General features: G+C 36.0%; 1 protein-coding gene across 4 annotated transcripts in view; it reads right to left on the bottom strand.

The window, feature by feature from the left end:
* Tbc1d15-17 (TBC1 domain family member 15/17) overlaps positions 1-18,395 on the bottom strand; it is a 45,201-nt gene extending 26,806 nt beyond the window's left edge. For 2 of the 4 annotated variants that reach the window (XM_071658522.1, XM_071658525.1), the window contains exons 1-13: positions 18,257-18,395; positions 14,965-15,051; positions 13,326-13,437; positions 10,604-10,680; positions 10,237-10,361; positions 8,327-8,568; positions 7,082-7,180; positions 5,234-5,385; positions 3,844-4,042; positions 3,439-3,656; positions 2,490-2,677; positions 946-1,072; positions 461-625 (exon numbers count right to left, since the gene is read on the bottom strand). In XM_071658522.1, coding sequence (XP_071514623.1) covers positions 461-625; positions 946-1,072; positions 2,490-2,677; positions 3,439-3,656; positions 3,844-4,042; positions 5,234-5,385; positions 7,082-7,180; positions 8,327-8,568; positions 10,237-10,361; positions 10,604-10,680; positions 13,326-13,437; positions 14,965-15,051; positions 18,257-18,355 — 1,890 coding nt within the window. In that variant the 5' untranslated portion in view covers positions 18,356-18,395. Of the gene's footprint in view, positions 1-460; positions 626-945; positions 1,073-2,489; positions 2,678-3,438; positions 3,657-3,843; positions 4,043-5,233; positions 5,386-7,081; positions 7,181-8,326; positions 8,569-10,236; positions 10,362-10,603; positions 10,681-13,325; positions 13,438-14,964; positions 15,052-16,047; positions 16,150-17,545; positions 17,634-18,256 lie in introns of those variants that run through there. The other 2 variants (XM_071658523.1, XM_071658524.1) reach the window with 2 other exon arrangements.
* Between the last annotated feature and the right edge of the window lie 1,977 nt (positions 18,396-20,372).

Genomic DNA, 20,372 nt, shown 5'->3' with positions numbered 1-20,372 from the left:
GGCTGAACAAACAGAAAGACAGATATTGCTTACACATCTATTCTGACTAACATTCTAAAACATTTGATAAATGCATATATCACTAAAGAAAAATATAATACCCAGAAAGTAACTTCTACTGCCAAATGAAATTCTTAAATAAGACAGCAACAGATACTAAAAATTTTCTAAAATACCACCAAAATGAAAACTAAAGCAAGTACTTTAAATTTTCCTTTGTGTCATGCATATGATAATGCCTTTTCCGAAACAACTCTCTTTCCAATTAACTACACCAGTTTGATAAACAACTAAAAATTCACAAATATCATAACCAAACATTTAAATAAGGCACAAGTGGAAGTACTATAATAAAAGATACCCAGTATGAATTGTGACACATATTGTAAGGAACCTTCTACAGAAATATATCAAATATGCAAACTGATGAAGGATATGTAGTATAATTTGGTCACTTCACCTTACAAGTGCTGTGGGGAGAAGACAAAGGCTCCTGCACAGGAAGGCCCAACACTATCCGTACAGAGTCAGGTACGTTAGGTGAAGATGCAATTTGCAGGTGTATTGCTTCCGCTTTTCTCAAGGTGGCATCCAAGTCAATACGAAGTGAAATGTCATTGATATGCTGAAAATTATATACAATGTAATTATTCAATCTCTTAGAAATCATGATGTAAGAGTAATGACAATACAATGCAAACTAAAAAGGATCAATATATGGAATGATTACCAGAAATCAGTACTGATGATTAATGTGCTGTACATCAGCTAAAAAAGTACAGCAAATGAAATCAGTAGAGAACAAACACAAGATAATTCTAACACTAGAAAAAACAACAGAAACTATGATATTATAAAATGTCAGTATAGAGGTTACCAAGAAATAAATATCACCTAATATACTAGTATAACAATTGAGTTATCACAAATTAACAAATTACAAACTTTTAAGATTTCGGTGAATCCAAATTTGTTCTCCATAATTGTATTCTTCTCTGTGTCAAGGAGAGCAACTGCCACTAACAGATGAAAGTTGGGGCAAGGATGACCCGTCCACAGCACCTCCCATAATCTAGGTCAACAAATTTACCTCTTAATATCAACTACTTCTGTTTTAAAATAAGCTTGCCAATTCCTGTACTCACATCAGTGAACTAGCATACAAATTATATTCTAACAAATCTAATCCATACACAAAAACTTGTGCTAAAACAAATTAATTACAATACAATCACTGTAGAATAAATTCTAATGTTAACACTTACATATATCTCCAATTTCATTTTCCAATCATATGGAAATTTGGGATATTAATGTAAACAAAATTAAACTATATGCCCTACTCTATCAAAAATATCTCAACAATGAGCAACAACAAATGCTGAGAGGTAATTCTGGGTTTTTAACAGTCAACGTGTTAAATTTATATGCTATGTCATGGAGCTTTATTGTTGATAATACATTATCTGTCAATCTATCTATATGTCTGACACCAGTTTCTTTTGGAAACTTCCATCAAGGAGTGTGGAAATGGCCACAGAGAAGTCTCCATCTATCCCTGTCCTAGCATCCTTCCCTCACATACACCATTCCATGCACACTTCCACTATTTCTCACCCACCAGTACTCTTCCATTCTATTCCCCATGATACAGGTGGTCTTCCTCTTACACCAACCCTTTTAAGCAAACTATTATACAATTCCTAGTAAACTCCACATCTAGCACTCTTTCACCATGCCTTGACCACCTCAAAGTATTACGATTCACCCACTATACACCTCCACCATTCCCTTTGCATTCCCTGCCATACCAAGTCTCTCATATACCCCTCATTACTTTCTTCATTCCATCTAGTCATACAAAAAGCTCCTCTCTAATAACTCATTTCCACAGCCTGGATTCTTGACCTCTGTGACTCATCCCATGTCCATGTTTCAGCTGCATAAATCAGAATCAGGACTATGCTGTCCTTCATCCTTTCTTTACTTTCATACTTACACCTCTACCCTTCAATATTCTATTATGGGACCCAATGGCCCCTATACCCTATACTGTTCTAAAAGAGGCATGTAAGGTTAGATATATGAGGAGAATCTGTAACTGCAGCCACACACTTGATGGGATTTCCTGCAGGGAACAGGAGGCAGAAGTATAGTTAAAAAGATGAATCGTGTGTTATAACAATCAAGCACCATGGTAGGAAAATTCATGAACTGCTAGTCCGTAATTTATCACTAAAAGTTCACTCACCCATGTATATCACTTAGGAACATTTGTATACTGAAAAAGTAAATATCTAAGAGATGGATGAGCTACAAAAATCCAAAATAATATCTTAATGATACACTATAATACACTTATACAGAAATGATTACAAAAAATGCCAATGAAAATAATCCATTAATTGTTTGTGTAGCAATTAAGAAAAAATTCTATAGTCTTTCACATCTAAATTACACTTAGTAATGATAAGAAACCAAATACTTACCTTAAAGTACTTGCGTAATTGAGTTCCCTCTTGAAACGAACTAGAAGCCAACGGAAACAAAAGTAGAAGTTGGCAGAGTCCCGTACTTCCAGATATGACATAAGTTCTGGGTCAACAAGACGTACAATTTGGTGCATATCCTTCAACTGTTGCTTCATTCCAGATTGATCTACGTCAAAATTTCGGTACTGGTGATAAAAAATAATCCATTAATAATAGTATAAAGATAAAAACTAACTGTATGGGTGGAAACAACCTTTTCCTCAAAAATCTCTCTCTCTCTTTCCCCTTCTCTAAAGTCTAGAGCTATCTGGAATTTTTGTTCAATGTATGGCTGTAATTTCTAGTACAGAATCATTCACATTTGTTTACTTTCCAAAGTTCATCATTTTTGTTTTACTAAAAATCTTATATTCTATTTCAAACCACACAAAATAAAGTACTCAAACTATTCTTAGGCATAAAAAATTATGAAAAGAAAAAGAAAACAGATGGGAGATGGGAATAAAGGGGGAAAATTTCAGAGAAGTGATTAAAAGCAGTGATCTACAGAAAATTTCGATGATCTGATGAAAAAACAAGAGGAAAAAATGTTTGAAGATAGAATACAAAAGAAGCAGTAGAGGATACACTTCAGGGAAGAGTAAGAGTATGTAGATGACAGCAGTGAGGCTTGCACATACAAAAGTGCTCAGATTCACAGCAACAAGGGCCAATCCACACAAGAGGTATATATCACTGTTGATTAGTTGTTCTAAGGTATATACTGTCATTGATCAGTTGCTCTGAAAAACTAAGTAGCAAAACAAAAAGTACTTCAGTTTTATAATGATATGTTGCCAAAGTATTAGGAACATCACTATCAATCTTTTGAAACTTGCTTTGACAAACTAAAAAAAAGAAATCAGATTTACAAATCTAAAATCACATACTCATACAAAATGCTTACCACCATATCCATGTATCCTGCAAAGCACCAAAATGCTGTTGCTTCATTCTGTGTTACATAGAGGATGGGGGCGAGAAGGTCACTCATACCCTGAACATAGCCCAAGTCAAAGTTGTACATCACATATGTCATAAGAACATCATGAAGGAGAGTCACATTGGTATTATGCTCTCCCTCAAAGAAAGGATGATTTCGATCTGTTCGATTTACGTCTTTCTCTGTAAGAAGAAAGTATTAAGCAACACTGATATTCACTTAAGAAAATAACTAAAGTATTCCTAAGTCATTATCAAAATCAATTCGCTAAAGCTGTCTTTAAAAATGAGTTAAATCACTGATCTCACAAGAAAGTCACCCCTAATGTTGCTTAATTTACTCCATATACTAGCTTTCCTAGTCACACACCTATGAGGCTTCTTCGTTCCTTGAAACCACTAAAACGACTTTCTTGATCCTCAGTGATGGTTTTCCACTGCTGCTTCATGGTATAATAGAGATTTTCTCTTTCTTGCCGTCTCTCTTCCCGTTGGATATAAGTTGAATTCCAAATGTTATGACCAAGTAAAAAACACCAAAGTTCTCGGCGAAGATTAGGATGAATGCCCTGTGAAATAAAGACATATATTATGAATAACTTGTGTGAATGAAAAGGGTGACCTGCAGTGGGAAAAAAAGTGGGAGGTGCAATAAAAGCTCTAGCAAATGAAAAAGATTCAAACATGAGAAAGTGCAAGAAGGTTGGATGGAATACCTGACCCACTGCTGATGTATTGCTATGAAACTTAAATGTATAAAGGTCAGAATTGTTCAAAAAACATAAGTACAAGAGAAAGATGATCTGCATAATTCAGTTGGAATTATGAGGACAGAGAATGAAGAAGGAAGATGAGAAGGTCAAGCAGTGTGAAGAGGTAATTAAAGACACATGAATGATACTATTTTATGTCTATAAATTCAATTAGAACACATGGCAGATAATAAACCGGTCTGGAAAACATACAGTGTTACTGCAGGAGGTGCAAGATTGAGAGGTACTCTGTAATACAAATGGATGGATAAAAGTCGTGATAGAACTGATTGAGGCTAAGGATATTTCAGATGAAAGATATAAAACAAATAACTGGGGATTTAATGCAATGGAAGTATTTTGTATATGAAGGTACTATCAATGAGGACATTAGTCTAACTCAACTAATCAACTGAGTCTGAATAGTGAAACTGTAAAAGGTAATTTCATAAGTAAGTTCAGGTTTCACATAAACACTGGGCACAGGTTGAGGGTGTGTGAAAAATGTTCCAGAGGCAGCAAGCTTCTGATCCAACCTATTAAACTTGGAATGGTGTAATGATAATAGATAAACATACAGAAACACAAACAATAGATTCATTAAGAATTCATGTTAACTAAATACCTAAATATTTATACATTCATAAAGGCCAATAAGCATATAATAATCATATCAACATAGTCTCAAGTTCATAAATTTATGTTTGCGAATGAAAAATATTACATAGTTCAGCCACCTAAAACTCAAGATATGCGTCAGAACAATCAATAGCATAGCAGGTATTCTCTACTACAACACTCTTCGTCAATAAGTTCCATGATATATGTAAAAGTTGGAGAAAATATATGTAGTTGTCCAGTCACTGGTATATAAATGAACCACTTGAGCAAGCACACAGATCAGTTCATACTACATACCCTAAAACACAAATATGAATTCTATATTCTTTAACAGAGAGCATATAGACAGCTAAGGAAAATAATTTTCTATTTACAATAATCATTTACCCCTCTGAATATCCGTTTCTTTAGTGGTCCAACATCTAAAATACGGCCATCATCATCTACAAACTGTTGGAATTCATCATGTGTAAGAGGAGCTAATCTTTCCACCTCTGGTCTCTCAGAAAGTGTGCCCTTCTTAGTCAACAGCTCATAACCTACAAAAAAGAGAAAGTTTAATAAGCAACTGCTAAATAGAGTCTCTATGCATTCATTTCAAATATAAAGTTACATACAGATACAAAAAAACTCAAATATATATATCTTTAACTTCTTACCCAAGGATACCCTTCCTGCATTACTTAGGAAGCTGGCTACATCCACCAGGCAGAACCACATTTCATTAAATGTGGCAGCACTGTGTGTGTCTTTGAGGGCAATGTCTGGGACATCTGAGGTGTAAGTTATCAGTCTTTAGGGTGGAGATATCATACTGGACAAAAAAGGTCTTGTAATACGTTGCATCCAGAATGCAGATGAGAAAGGGGGACATATGCATGGCTATGGAGTATGGTTTCAGATGGGCGTATATCTGGTGTAGTAATGTTTACAATTGGATTATGAGGGCGGTCATTTCTTGCATCTGTCATTTCAGTGGATACATATTTTATCTGTCATATTTTGTTGGGGAAGGGGATATGTAAGTATAGTTTGCTGAAAGTAGGTCTGCAGCAGGAGTGTGTTATGTTACCAATGTTTATGGATGGGGTGATGAAGGAAATGAATGTGAGGGTCTTGGAAAGAGTGGCAGGTTGTAAGAGATGGAGGGACAAGTTTGGTATTGATATGGCACTGGTGGCAGATCCTAGTGAGAAACTGCAGACTGATTTCTGAGTCTACGAGTGCATGTGAGAGGAGAGAGTCAAGAGTAAATGTGAATAAAGACAAAGTTTTTAGGTTTAGCAGTTAAGGGAGTTAGGTTTGTTGGTGTAAGAGTTTGAACACAGAGAACATGGATGAAATGCAGAGTTTTAGATACTCGCAAGTGGATACGACAGTGAATGGAACCATGGGAGCTGAACTGTTCTGTAAGGTGGGAGGGGGAAAAGAGCCTGGGCACACTGTGGAACATGTGGGAAAAGATGGGTATGTCGGATGATATAGTGGACCCACCAGTGTTGTATGGGTGTAAGATTACTACCCTAGATGCCAAAATAAGGGTGGAAGTACTGGAAATCAAATGTTTGAGGATAATATATGATATGACGAGAGCTGACATTACTAGAAATGTTTGACAATGAAATACTGTCAATGGGGTAAACCTGGGCATATGAAGCAGTTAGGGGATACCAAGAAAAGATGTAAAGGTTCTGTTTGTGGAGAGTGGTGTCTGATATAAGTGCATTATGTATGACATCAAGAAAGTGATGTGAGCAGATGAGGCCATTCTTTTGTCTATGCCTCGAGCTACCTCGGTATGGCATGAAACAGTGAACAAATACAAAAAAAGAAAGGAGAGGAGTTTAAGACTGCAATGAAGAAGTGGTCCCTTTTTGCTTGTTGTCACTGTTGTGTCTATTGGGGAGGTAGGGGTCAACAACTACAGGCTGCTACATGGTGAACCAATGGTTAACTTTCTATGTCTGTCTGGAGAATGGAGGTTGGTTAAGAAATGCTTAGGGTGGTAGGGATAATGTGCTGATGCAAATAATTAGGTGCTAAGCATATTGAGGTGGGATTGCATTGGAAATATATTTGCTTCTTTATGCAGATGTTGAGTGCTTGTGATTTCTTAACAACCAGTGATTGTTCTGAGAGTTCTAACTTATATGGTATGTAATTTTATTACAAGTTCTTTTGAAAGACTGGATACATATTCATATTGCACCCATTTAAAATTCATACAATACTTACCGGGCTCAAGATCTTCAAGGACATTAAGGCTGTTGAAGAGTTCTGCCACATCTTCCTCACCATCACTCTCTCGGACGTACCCTTCAACCCCTGTGTATACTGTTTGTAAACAACAAGAATGAGATTTTTGAGTTTATTTCTTATTCAGTTATTTTCTTCCGAGCAGGAGGAATGAATGTTTTATAATTCAAATAATGTATCTAAGTCTGAGTAAATAACATCACTAAACATAACTAAAACTAAATCACTATTGTAAATATCTACGATATTCAAATCAAAAGCAGTAATGTACCTGCTTTCCACATCATAAATATCTACAGTATAAGGCTGACAAACAAGCTACATCTTTCACAAATTTGTTTTATTCTTTATGACCTTTGACACTTTAATGTTCTGAAATGTATGGTCTTGTATCAAATCTGCTCTGAATGTAAAAAAAGGCAAAAAATACACAAAAAAAAAGGATGCATACGTTATACATATCAAGGACATGCACAAAATAAACCTCGTCATTTTACAATGAATTGTAACACTTGACGTCCAATTCTAATTCATAGACCTAAGAAACATAGATATACGGAACACTGCAGAAACTAATCAGAGGTTGGTGTTGTGAGGGAATGACTGAGATAGATAAAATTCTAAAGTATCTGAAACATATAAAAGACATAAGTACATTAAGACAAACTGAAAAACAAAACAAATTTGCAGAATTGAATTATGTGAAAAGGCAACTATTACCTATCATCTTATGTGAAAAGCATGTGAATTCTTATTGTAAAGATTTAAAGGTATATGATAAATGAAGTGCTTGGGGAAAATTCTTCATCAGTTACTCAGCTTTCAGAATGGAAAATGGTGTTCATATGTATCAAAAAGAAAGATCCTTTACAGGTCCTGAAATTCAACTAAATAGTTCTCCATACAACATAATTTCTAATGCATGTCAATTTCATCTCATCTTTTAACTTTAGCTGAAAGGATGATAAGGACTGCAGTGAAGAATCATATCTACAATAAGAAAGAATCACTGAGAACATTCACAATTCATCATCCTGGCTTGTTAATGTTCATATGTTCTCAACACTGCAGTTATAACACAATTAGAAATTGAAAGAAAAGTAAAGAAATCAAATGAAAGAATGATACATACAATCATCATTTCAGTACTGGTGCTATAACAACAAAGAAACTACTTTGCATTATGATGCTGTTTACGTGGTACTAACTGGTTGCCAAACTTACAAACTGCATCATAAAATTTGGAGAGAGCATTGACAGTAGTTGTGTATGGATCTCGTTTTAAAATATTGAAGAAGCCCCAAACTCGTTGTTGCGTGTTAGCCCATGGCACATGACCAGTCCCTCCTCCCCATCCTCCACCAATGCCACGACGTGCAGGAACCAAGTTCATAGCTGACAGTTCATCATCCATAGCTGCCTGTCGCTTGTCACTCACCAAATACAGGTTATTATCTTTCTCTGACCTGTAAGAATAAAAAGCTTTACACTACATATTCATTTTTTGCACTTTATCTAAAGATATTTCAAGGAAACAAGCTTGGAATCCTGTTAATGGAAAGTCTTAATTACCATAACATGGTATCTGTCATCAAATGTACTTAATACAGCTATTATCAACATAACTCTACCTCTGTTGACGTGTTAAAAAAAATTCTATGCTAAACATTCTGGAAAGACTTTCAGCAAACATGAAAATGTAGAAATAAAGATCAAGCATCAAGTTACAGCATAATGGTAAGTTGGAGGTTACTTGAGAGCCCTAGTGAAAAGACTGCTTTATGAATGTACATGATGCAACTCTTTTGTTTGTATGTGAAAGTCTAGGTTCCCAGTCATTTGACACCAAGAAAAAGATGAAGCAATCACTAGCCATCACTTCCCCAGAGTCATACTTGCTCTGTAAACTAATTACAAAAGAGAACCATTTGCACTATAGATACATTAAAACTAGCATCACTCACCTTTCAGTCAAAACATTGTGCAACAATGCAGACTTGATCTTTCACAATTAAAAATGCTCAAAGATCACTGTTCACTCTATCATTTTAAAAACTACTCCTATCATGAAGATTTGAATAAGTGCATATAAGAAGGCACCTATTGTGGCTACCAATTTTGCTGAACTCAATGACCCAAGCCCAGCACTAAAGGCTGGCAATAGAGCACAGGCATATAATTCCCTGAGTTTTACTTGTTAATCATGAAGATGGGTAAAACTATATGCAAAATAAAAAGATTCTAATTCTCTCTCTGGCAGCATACTTTCATGCATCACTCCAATTAAAAAAAGATAATCATTTACATGCACGTTAAATCATAAATACTGTACTCTCATCCCTAATGTTACAACCTACTACTTCAATCTATTTTGCCAAAATGCAGGGCTAAAAGTAAACCTTCATACAAATCCATCTTTGCCCTTAGAAACTGACCTTTCCTTCCACATATTCCTTAATGCACCCACAAAACTAAACCCCCTCTTCCATTCTGGAATCAATTTCAGTCCTATAGTTTTATCTGCTAACATGTCCACTCCAAGGTACCTTAAAAATAACACTTCGTCAGTCTTCCTCAAGTCACCATACTTAAACAATCAAACAATCATGTCTAACCCAATTATTGCGCCTTTGTTCATTTCTACTTTCAACTTTTTCCCTTTACACAACCTACCCAAATTGGTAGGTGACAAAACAACTACAATTCATTTGGCTCAGAAAAGAGAAGGTTAAATGGTGATCACAAATCCAGAAGTAATGTAAGCTCTGATGATTTTGCTCTAACAAGCTCCTTATGGCTTGATACATCTTATTTCACTTGTAGTAATGAATACACACTCAGGAAGGAATGAATAAAATCCCCACATTTTCATACATTGCTTATGCCAGACTTTCCCACTGTCAAGGGCCTCTAACTAGGACACAAAACTGCATGGGTAGAGTGCCATGAAACTTCTCACGAAGTTATTTCACAATGACAGATCAGTTCTTTAACATCCCTCTGGAACTTTCTCAAGAGCTTCCTGGGAATTGCACATCTTCCCTTACAACTTTGGCATCCTCTGTATCCCTAACAATATATATTACATAAAAATCAAATTATCAAAATAAAATTACAATACACATAACACTAACTTTCTGACAGCTACATATCTATGAAGGACCTCAACAAAATTTGAGACTGATCCTGAATGGAATTTTAAAGCTGGATGAGTTGTACCATCTCGCTGGATCAGCACAAGAGAGCCATCCTTCCCAAGCTGAAAGCAATAATTTTTCATTTACATTTTTGATGCAAGTGAAGAGATAACAAAAATCTCATGAAACAGTTACATATAACAAACAATTAACTTATCCATAAGCAAATATGCCTTACAGTACTTTAAGTTTTCATCATTAAACAAACATTTCAAAAACTTACAAAAACAATGAAAGATTCTCATATTCCAGTAAGTCAGTTATACAGTACTATCAATATAATAACACAAGAGGAGATTCATACCCTATAGCTACGGAGATCAACCAGCTCTATAGAAATGGGCCGAACATTACGCCGAGGTGTAGCAATCTCCACCGAATCTGTAAAGAATAAAACGAAGTGCCCATTACAGACAGACCTGTTAAGCTAAACTATATGATCATGAGTCAAAAATGTATCAATATATTATATGAAACCAATATATTACATCAATGTATTAATTCATTTGTATACTAATTCCCACAAAGAAAACTGGGGGATATGAAGATCTCCATGTCAACCAACCACCACTGCTGGAAGCATTCTCATAAAAAAAATGGTTTGGCTACTTAAAAAGTGGGTCCCAACTACATACACAATGGAAATTCTGAATACATCTGAAAAATAATGAAGCTGCTCTAAACAGTTAACTAACATATACTAAACAAAAAGTAGAGGTCTCAATTTTGATTAATTTACCATAACTAAATACCTAACAAATCAGTCTGTATTAAGAAGAAGTACCTCTCTTCCTATGAGTACCTATGATGAGCTTTTGCCACTTGTTTTACCATACTGTCATTCTCCACAGTCATGCATAATAAATACCAGTATTTCTTTTTGCTCAGTACCTTTTAGATATTCCTGGGATTCTGCTTCTCTCATACTGTGAATTCTTTGGTCCAACTGTGTTTTCTTTTGATACCTGAATTGATGTCATGCAAAAATAATCATACATCCTCAACTCTTTCAGGGTTATACTTTTACGTGTGTTCAACTTTTCATGATAATTCATATGTCCAATTCCCTCATTTTTACAAGTAAATTACTTCTGAATTCTCTTTACTTTATCAATTTTGGCTCGTTTTTCTGGTGACCATATAAAACAGAACAGCATTCAATTCAGCTTATTAATGGAATGAACAGTTCCATCATCAGTTTTCCACCGATTCGCAAAGAAACTTATCACACCATGTAATACTCATCTCACAAAATCAACTTCTCTAGGGTGACCTCCAAACTCCAGCTTTTCATATATGAATTATGTTAGCTCACTTTTTTGTACATACCTTTTACTCATTCATGTGCAGCTTTTATAACAGGAAACAGAAAATGTGAATGATGCACACCCTCCAAAACCCTTCTTGCAACACTCTCCTTGGGAGATCTACACATTAACCAGCATTATATCACAGACATAAAATATGTAAGCTCACTTTTCTCTAAATGTCTTTTGCTTTTACATCTATTTCTACTAAATTTCTAATGGAAAACAGGTAAATGGATGACACTCCCATGTGAATTTGTGTGTTACTTCAGATATATGCCACAAATATACAAGATGTGTTAGCTCACTAACATATCCTTTACTTTCACATGTATTTCTTTCATCTTAAATGTGAGGGAAATTCTGAAGACCTGGTTTTATGTCCATGTCATGATGAACTTTTTGTAAGTCATCCATCATTTAAGCTTACACAGTTTTGCATTTTCTCTGTCTTCTGATCTCATCTCACTCTGATGTTATTTGCAAAAACACCTTATTAAACTTCATGTTATCAGTTTGTCTATGTCTGACATGATAATCATACACAGAACTGAGGCTAATATTGTTACCTATGGTACACTTAACAAAACTTCTTTAACAGTAGTTCCACTGCTACTTCTATTTATAGTTTGTTAGAAACTCCTTGATCTACCTACTTCACCTAGAGCAGCAAAACAACACAAACAGGATCAAGTAATGGTTGTAGGCAGATTATAAAAGGACAGATAATTCTGAAAGTAACCAAAAATTGGAAACAAAATCTGAAAGATATCCATTAAAGGACAAATTTTCCTTCTGACTAAACCCAATGGAAATAATAACATTGAGTAACTAGAGTATAATCAACTTTCATCAAAAGTTTCATCTCTTTATCTACTTGACTTCACATTTCATTTAATTTCTCCCATATTCATAAACTAAAAAACCTTGCTAGCACTGAAATCTACATCCTCAACAAATAAAGGATAATATGAGGATTCAAAACATTTTCATTAAAGTTTCTTTTATACACATTCCAGACGCATTCTGTCAGCCCCATTGACAAGAACCAATGAAACAGTAATCTGAAAAGAAACAAAACAAAAATATGTGTTGCTGAAGAAGAGAGTAAGACACAGAAGAGAGATGAGAGGGGGACAGTAGATAGGCGGAAGGTTGTGAATAACACTTACATAAAATTTCTTGAATTAAGGGTTTTGGTGACATGTGGAGGCACAGTAGCAGTAAAACAAGACACTGAAAAAGTAAATGGGAGTGATGAAGCAGTTAAAAATGAAACATGAGCAAATCATGAAAAATTTTGTTTGTATAAGTGAGATGAACAACACATAGTTGAGAATAATACAAGACAAAACATCTAAAAGCATTGGAAGAATGTTGCAAATCTGGGCGTGGGGGATGAATGTTAAGCAAACATGCGATAAACATACAAAACGATGTAACAATTGTATACACTTGTCACACTCTCAACCTCTGGTACTAAACTTCAATGGGATGACTTTTCTAATTATAGATTTCTATTGTTCATTCAAGTATTATTTGTTTATCAACCAGTATATCCACCTCTTAAAAAATCATAATTTTGTAAATGTCAAACTTTCAAAGATAATGTTCCTTGAATGTTTTATTTCCTGAAAGAACTACCAAAAGCAATTCTCTTTCTTGAACTCACTCAAGCAACAGATGGCCACAAATAATGAAAAAAAAATATATACAAACCTGACACATTGTGATGAGTGAATGTAACAGCAGCAGAGTTGATAACAGCCCATTCGCTGTCTGCCCAAGTTTCATCATCAGAACAACGCCACTCCACAACCACTCCATGCCTCTGATGTAAAAATAACAGTGATGTGAATTAAGACAAAAACAACATAAATCTAACCATATATATATCATATATCTAAACAGTAGCGGATTGTAATTATACCTCTGCAAATCAGACATCCAGCCATTTTTGCTAGCAATTATTCCTAAGAAAAATTATTTGTGGCCTTGGACAAAAGCAACACTCCTACAGTCACTTTAAAAAGAACAACTAGTGCAATATAATTTGAACCTACAGGTCAGACAAAATGAAAAATGAAGATGTAAGAAGGTTGCATGGTGGGAAGAAGTCATTGAAAAGGCAAATGTATGCAAGTCTCTTAAGATGGTAAGTACAACACATGGCTGATGATAGAATTACTAGAAGGAGAGATATACAAGAGAGAGAACATGGATAAATGTAGTGACAGAACTTGTTTTGGCAAATGATATTCTCGATGAAAATATTTGACAAGTGAGGATAATGTGCAATGAAAGCACATTATATATGGAGGTAGTACAGATAAAGACACTGATTTCACTTGAAGAATCAAATATCATGTAAAGTGAAAAAGAAACATGCACTTTTATGAGTGTCAAAATCCATGCATCACTTTAATCAATTTGTGTCTCTGATGCCTATTCCTTTTAGGAACTCCCACAAGAAGGTGACCACAGCATGAGTCTCCATAACTGGCACAACCCAATGACACTTTTTAGCATTTAGTGTCTCACCCTTAACAGGCCACTGGCAGAGGGCAACTCTAGAGCAGTGTTTTCAGAGGCTCCTACCTAATGTTTCTATCTAATACTTCTACCATATGTTTCTACCTTCATTCCAACCTACTATTTCTACCTAATACTCCTACCCACTACTTCTACCAACATGTCTACAATAGGCCTTGACAAATGTATATAAACCATGAGTCACATTCAAACCCTGAGAGGGGTGTCTAGTTACTTTGGCTACATGGAGGTTAAAAGACTGCCACTATAGAACAAGATACATTTGCAACATCATCTGTAATGCATTACACTGAAGTACATGTTACCCCTACTGAACTGAGGCTGGGACATAGCACAAAAACACAAGTTCCTTAAAATCTGTCTTTTAACCTCAAGGTGGCCAAGGTAGAAAAACATACATCCTAGGTTTCACATACAACCTATGGTGTATAAACATTTGTCTTCCTATAAATATATGTCACACCATCGGGGGTACATTAAATCAAAGTCCATGTTGCCCCAACTGAGTTGCGGCTGGGACACAGCACAAAAAAACTAATCCTCTAGAGGCTGTCTTTTCACCTCCATGCGATCAAGGTAAGGCACCCCTCTCACTGCTTGAATCTGAGCCGTGATATATTCACATATATCTTTCTAGATATGGATATAGGCTCTGACTATATATCAACCTCCATGTAAAACGCTTAGGTTGCAATAAAAGGACTAACACAACAGAATCTCAAATATCAAAAATTTAAAAAATCAAAATGTACTGCCATATTCAAATGAAAAGTAAACAGTACTGAAAAAAGCCAAACATACTCACTCTTTCTATAATGCGTAATTTTCCACTGACTGACAGCTCATCTTGTGATGTAGGAAGTGTGTAAACTTCATCCTGCTCATATACAAGCTGTGTGAAAAATTCCTGTTGTTATTTACAAAACTAAAAATAAGCAAAAGATGAAGTACAGATATATGTCAATAAATCTTATAAAGGGTTCATCAGTGTCTGGAACTTTGGGAATGAGGAAAACTTGGACATGTATTTTAGCTTTGAGTTCTTCCTTATACTCTTACAGAACTGATGAGTCGTATACAAATAATGAATTATGAATGTGGTTTTTTTGAGTATCATTATCTTTTTTTCATTTGGCAACAGGTAAAACAACAGCAGGAGTAAGCTTTTCATTAGCTTGAATACTCATCTTTCGATGGTAACCTAATAACGAGGTGTGTTATGAAGATGAGGGGAAATATAAGGTTAATATTAATGCAATGCAAATAGTCAAAAGTGAGCCTATGTATAATTTGGCAAAATACAAGGACATTCAAGATATCTTCGTGCTTTACGTAAGCTGTCACATTAGGTATATGCAAAATATATATCTACTTCTATTGTGGTCTAATGATACATTCAAATTGTCTGATGACAGAGAGTAGCACTGCATGGTGTTATTATTCGCACCATGAGTCAATTTTCTGATAAATTACTCCCACTGATTTAAACATTTAAATTCTAAAACTATAAAACACTGAAATCAGAGGGCAAACTTCGTTTTCTGAGCACATATGTATCATGCAAAAGTAACAAAAACACTATCCAAAACTATGAATCAAAACATCTAGTGAAAGTTCAGCATGCAATCGTCATGCCTTGGAAATCCAGTATTCCATGAACCACTGGAGATACTCTACCACCTACCATAATATCTGCGTCACAAAGATATCAAATCTGACACAGCAGACGTCCCGAGCAGTGGATGCTCCATTACAACAAAAGGAAAGGTGGTTTATTGCTCTTATTTACACCTAAGGAAGTAATGTGCTTCAATATAGCTCCTCTGTGCCTCAAAAAGTAATTTTTCCTAATATTACCGTGCAAAAAGAACTTAAACAGTCTACTCACAAGCTCTTCGTCCATCTTTGTTTACGTTCTACAGGTGATGACTAACGTTGTTGTGACTTGAGCGAATTTAACCAATCACAATCCAGCACACCACATCCTATGATGTGATTGGCCGAGAGGGAAACACCACCCAAACCAGACCCAAACATACCCAAGAGAGCCCGCGGGATTATATTGTAATTCCACCACATTAGATGCTTGAAATCTATTGCTTTGAAGCTTTTGTCCCTCTCCGGTCTCTCAACACCATGAATAAACTATATATAGAGCATCTGTGCGAGCGTTGACTGTAACGCACATGAGTGTAAAACTCTCTCCTTGAAACACACTATAAATGTAGTATATACGTGTATGTATGTATGTGCTCATTTCCAAGAGGAAGAGTAAAACACAATAAGTCCCAAGTGCACTTTTGTGTGATTGATACATCATCAGGGGAGATACAGTAATGATTCTCATATCTATTATGACACTATACTAACCACACGACATTGTACGAGAAGTTTTCACGTTTCATTTTTCCTCGTAGTTACCAGGAAAAACTACGTAGATCACGCCCAACTATTTGTTTATATGTTTTTCTTTCCCTTCAAGACAAACAGTGGATCTGGTGAATGCAAATCCCCATCGCCAACATCTTGAAATATTTCTCTGTGTATGTGGTTAAGGACAGGAAGAGAAGTGTGACCTTGTGGCTCAACAGGTAATGTTCCTGATGAGGTTCCTGAGTCATGTGGAATTCTCTCACTTCCTTCATCTTATATAAATCTAGAGTTGTGAGTGTGCTAATAGTCAGTCTTACACAGGAAAAATATAATTCGCAGAAAATTCCAGGTCTTTTTTCTTCTTAAGCGTTTAGGGTGTATGCTATATCTACAGTGATATATATATATATATATATATATATATATATATATATATATATATATATATATATATATATATATATATATATATATATATAAATATATATATATATATATATATATATATATATATATATATATATATATATATATATATATATATATATATATATATAATCATAATCGTAACCTGTATGTGATTAAGGTCGGTTTATGTGGTGAGGCTCATGTCATCAGTCTTTAATAAGTATATGGTCGCATAAATTCCGCCACTAATGATATTTTTTGTGGCTATCTATATACGAATTAGTCATTGATATATCACGCTTTACCCTATGAAACTTTACGTGAAAAAAATCGCAAATGTGTGTATATCTATGTACATAAATTCATATATTCTTTGAACTGGGCTTCTCTGCTAAAGGGTATCTCAGCCTGCTAATTAACACCAGTTTTGACATAGGGAACTCCTACGTCTTGCCTGCTTGTCCTTCAGCACCTTTAAGCTAACAGCTTGTTTTAAAATGGACCGTAAATAGGTCTCCGCGATCCTACTCACTTTCATCAAGTGAATTACATACCAGGAGGCTGATAAGTCATGTCAAAGGATTCACAGGCCGTGTAGTACATACCGATAAACGGCGTGAGAAGAAAGACAGCATTCCCTCTCTGTGTTGTACGAAATAAAGTGACTAAAAGGTCCTAACGCTGACGTTCGTAGACACTTGCAAGCTGCATGTGCGTGGGAACTGAGGATATGGTATAACCTATCATAATATCGCTGAAACGTCATTATCTCAAACCCTATCGCATTTCACAACTACTTTCGGTATTTGGATTAGCAAGTAGCAGTCTGTTGCATCAGTCCCGTAAATCCTAATGGACCTGCGTCAAGACACGCTCTGTACAAGAACACCCGCTGTGTAACGTACACATATACCTCGGCCATGATTACACCAAGGTTGCGAGAGGGAGAGAAATTTCTCCAACGGTAGACAGTCATCAAGGACATTACGCAAAAACCGCAGCATTCACCCCATTCTATGTGAATGTCTTCCAGCATAGTTTTGTACATAACTGATGTATTTCAAGGTCTTAATGATCATCTGTATTCCTAACTTAAGCAATATATCGGAGAATTATTAAATTGGCTGCTCTTTCCAAAGACATTAAACGAGAATACGCAAAAAGAAAGATATTAGAATATTTTACTTAATTCTAAAATCTAATAAAAACTAATTGCCTATAAACTTCACCAAGAAAAAAAAAAACACATCTTAGTCCTCTAAGCAAAGTAACTGACTATCCTATGAATAACATAGAGAGAAGCAGAGCCAAGTTACTATATGGATGTAGTCTGTGGGAAGGGGGCGGATGATCGTTGTACTCGGCTTCAACCAGTAGATAGCCCAAACCCATTGCTTCTTCCTCCGGCACCTCATCACCTCTCAGTCTCGTTAGCTCCACGACACACACGCCAATGACCCTTATCACCAACACAACATTGTGCCCACACTTGTAGACACGTAACTTCAACGTGCTGCATCACATCACGTGAAGACGTCTCATTATTTTATCACATGATCTCGCACAGACACCTGCCTATGGCTAGATGCATCTACAGCTCACAGGTGTAGCCAAAGCTGACCATTGTCTAGACAAGTCCATTTTACCCACACGTACAGACACTTCATACTCTGTTGTACCCACACATGTAAATTGTCATGTAAAGGTGCTTTAGCTACACCTGTAGACATTCCTACAGATGTGTAGTACCCACATGAGTAGACAGTCCTACAAAGGGGTTGTATTCACACGTGTGGATACATCCTACAAAGATATTGTACTCACAAGGAAAAACATCCTACATAGGATATGTTCCGAGGACCCATTGGTATACTCTAGCCTTTCTTCTTTTACATTTATGGTATAGCCTAGCTTAGCAAACCTTTCACATATTTTTGTAGCCATGAAGCTTCCCACTTTTAATATCATTCTATAACTTTCTCCTTAACAGTAGCAATTGTAGTCTAGCCTCTCTTTTCCCACCACAAAACTCTGGGAGTCATGTGAATTTGTATCAGTTATCTCCAGCATGCAACACGAGTTAACGTTATCTTAACTCATTTTATCAGTCATGTGACACACGACAAACAACGCAAGTTACCACGTAACTACTCCAGAATTTTCATACACGAATTTTTTCTATTTCAACACTGTAGGAATTAAGCTTCTCACAATTTACTTTCTGTTCCCAAGGCCGTTCCTAACCTCTTTTGCGGCCCTAAACTTACATGAAGGAGCGGCCTTTTCTCTCTCTCTCTCTCTCTCTCTCTCTCTCTCTCTCTCTCTCTATATATATATATATATATTTTTTTTTTTTTTTTTTTTTTTTTTTTTTTTTTTATACTTTGTCGCTGTCTCCCGCGTTTGCGAGGTAGCGCAAGGAAACAGACGAAAGAAATGGCCCAACCCCCCCCCCCATACACATGTACATACACACGTCCACACACGCAAATATACATACCTACACACCTTTCCATGGTTTACCCCAGACGCTTCACATGCCCTGATTCACTCCACTGACAGCACGTCAACCCCTGTATACCACATCGCTCCAATTCACTCTATTCCTTGCCCTCCTTACACCCTCCTGCATGTTCAGGCCCCGATCACACAAAATCTTTTTCACTCCATCTTTCCACCTCCAATTTGGTCTCCCTCTTCTCCTCGTTCCCTCCACCTCCGACACATATATCCTCTTGGTCAATCTTTCCTCACTCATTCTCTCCATGTGACCAAACCATTTCAAAACACCCTCTTCTGCTCTCTCAACCACGCTCTTTTTATTTCCACACATCTCTCTTAGCCTTACGTTACTTACTCGATCAAACCACCTCACACCACACATTGTCCTCAAACATCTCATTTCCAGCACATCCATCCTCCTGCGCACAACTCTATCCATAGCCCACGCCTCGCAACCATACAACATTGTTGGAACCACTATTCCTTCAAACATACCCATTTTTGCTTTCCGAGATACTGTTCTCGACTTCCACACATTTTTCAAGGCTCCCAAAATTTTCGCCCCCTCCCCCACCCTATGATCCACTTCCGCTTCCATGGTTCCATCCGCTGACAGATCCACTCCCAGATATCTAAAACACCTCACTTCCTCCAGTTTTTCTCCATTCAAACTCACCTCCCAATTGACTTGACCCTCAACCCTACTGTACCTAATAACCTTGCTCTTATTCACATTTACTCTTAACTTTCTTATATATGTATATATATATATATATATATATATATATATATATATATATATATATATATATATATATATATATATGCAACTAATTGGTGTAACCAATACATAATGGCAAAGATACCTTTATGAACAGAAGCTAAACAATTTCACTTCAGAATCTGGGCACGGGCATATATGGATCAGTG

Source organism: Panulirus ornatus, chromosome 66 (genome assembly GCF_036320965.1).
Source record: "Panulirus ornatus isolate Po-2019 chromosome 66, ASM3632096v1, whole genome shotgun sequence".
Taxonomy (NCBI): Eukaryota; Metazoa; Arthropoda; class Malacostraca; order Decapoda; family Palinuridae; genus Panulirus; species Panulirus ornatus.
This window is presented reverse-complemented; position numbering and strand designations above follow the sequence as displayed.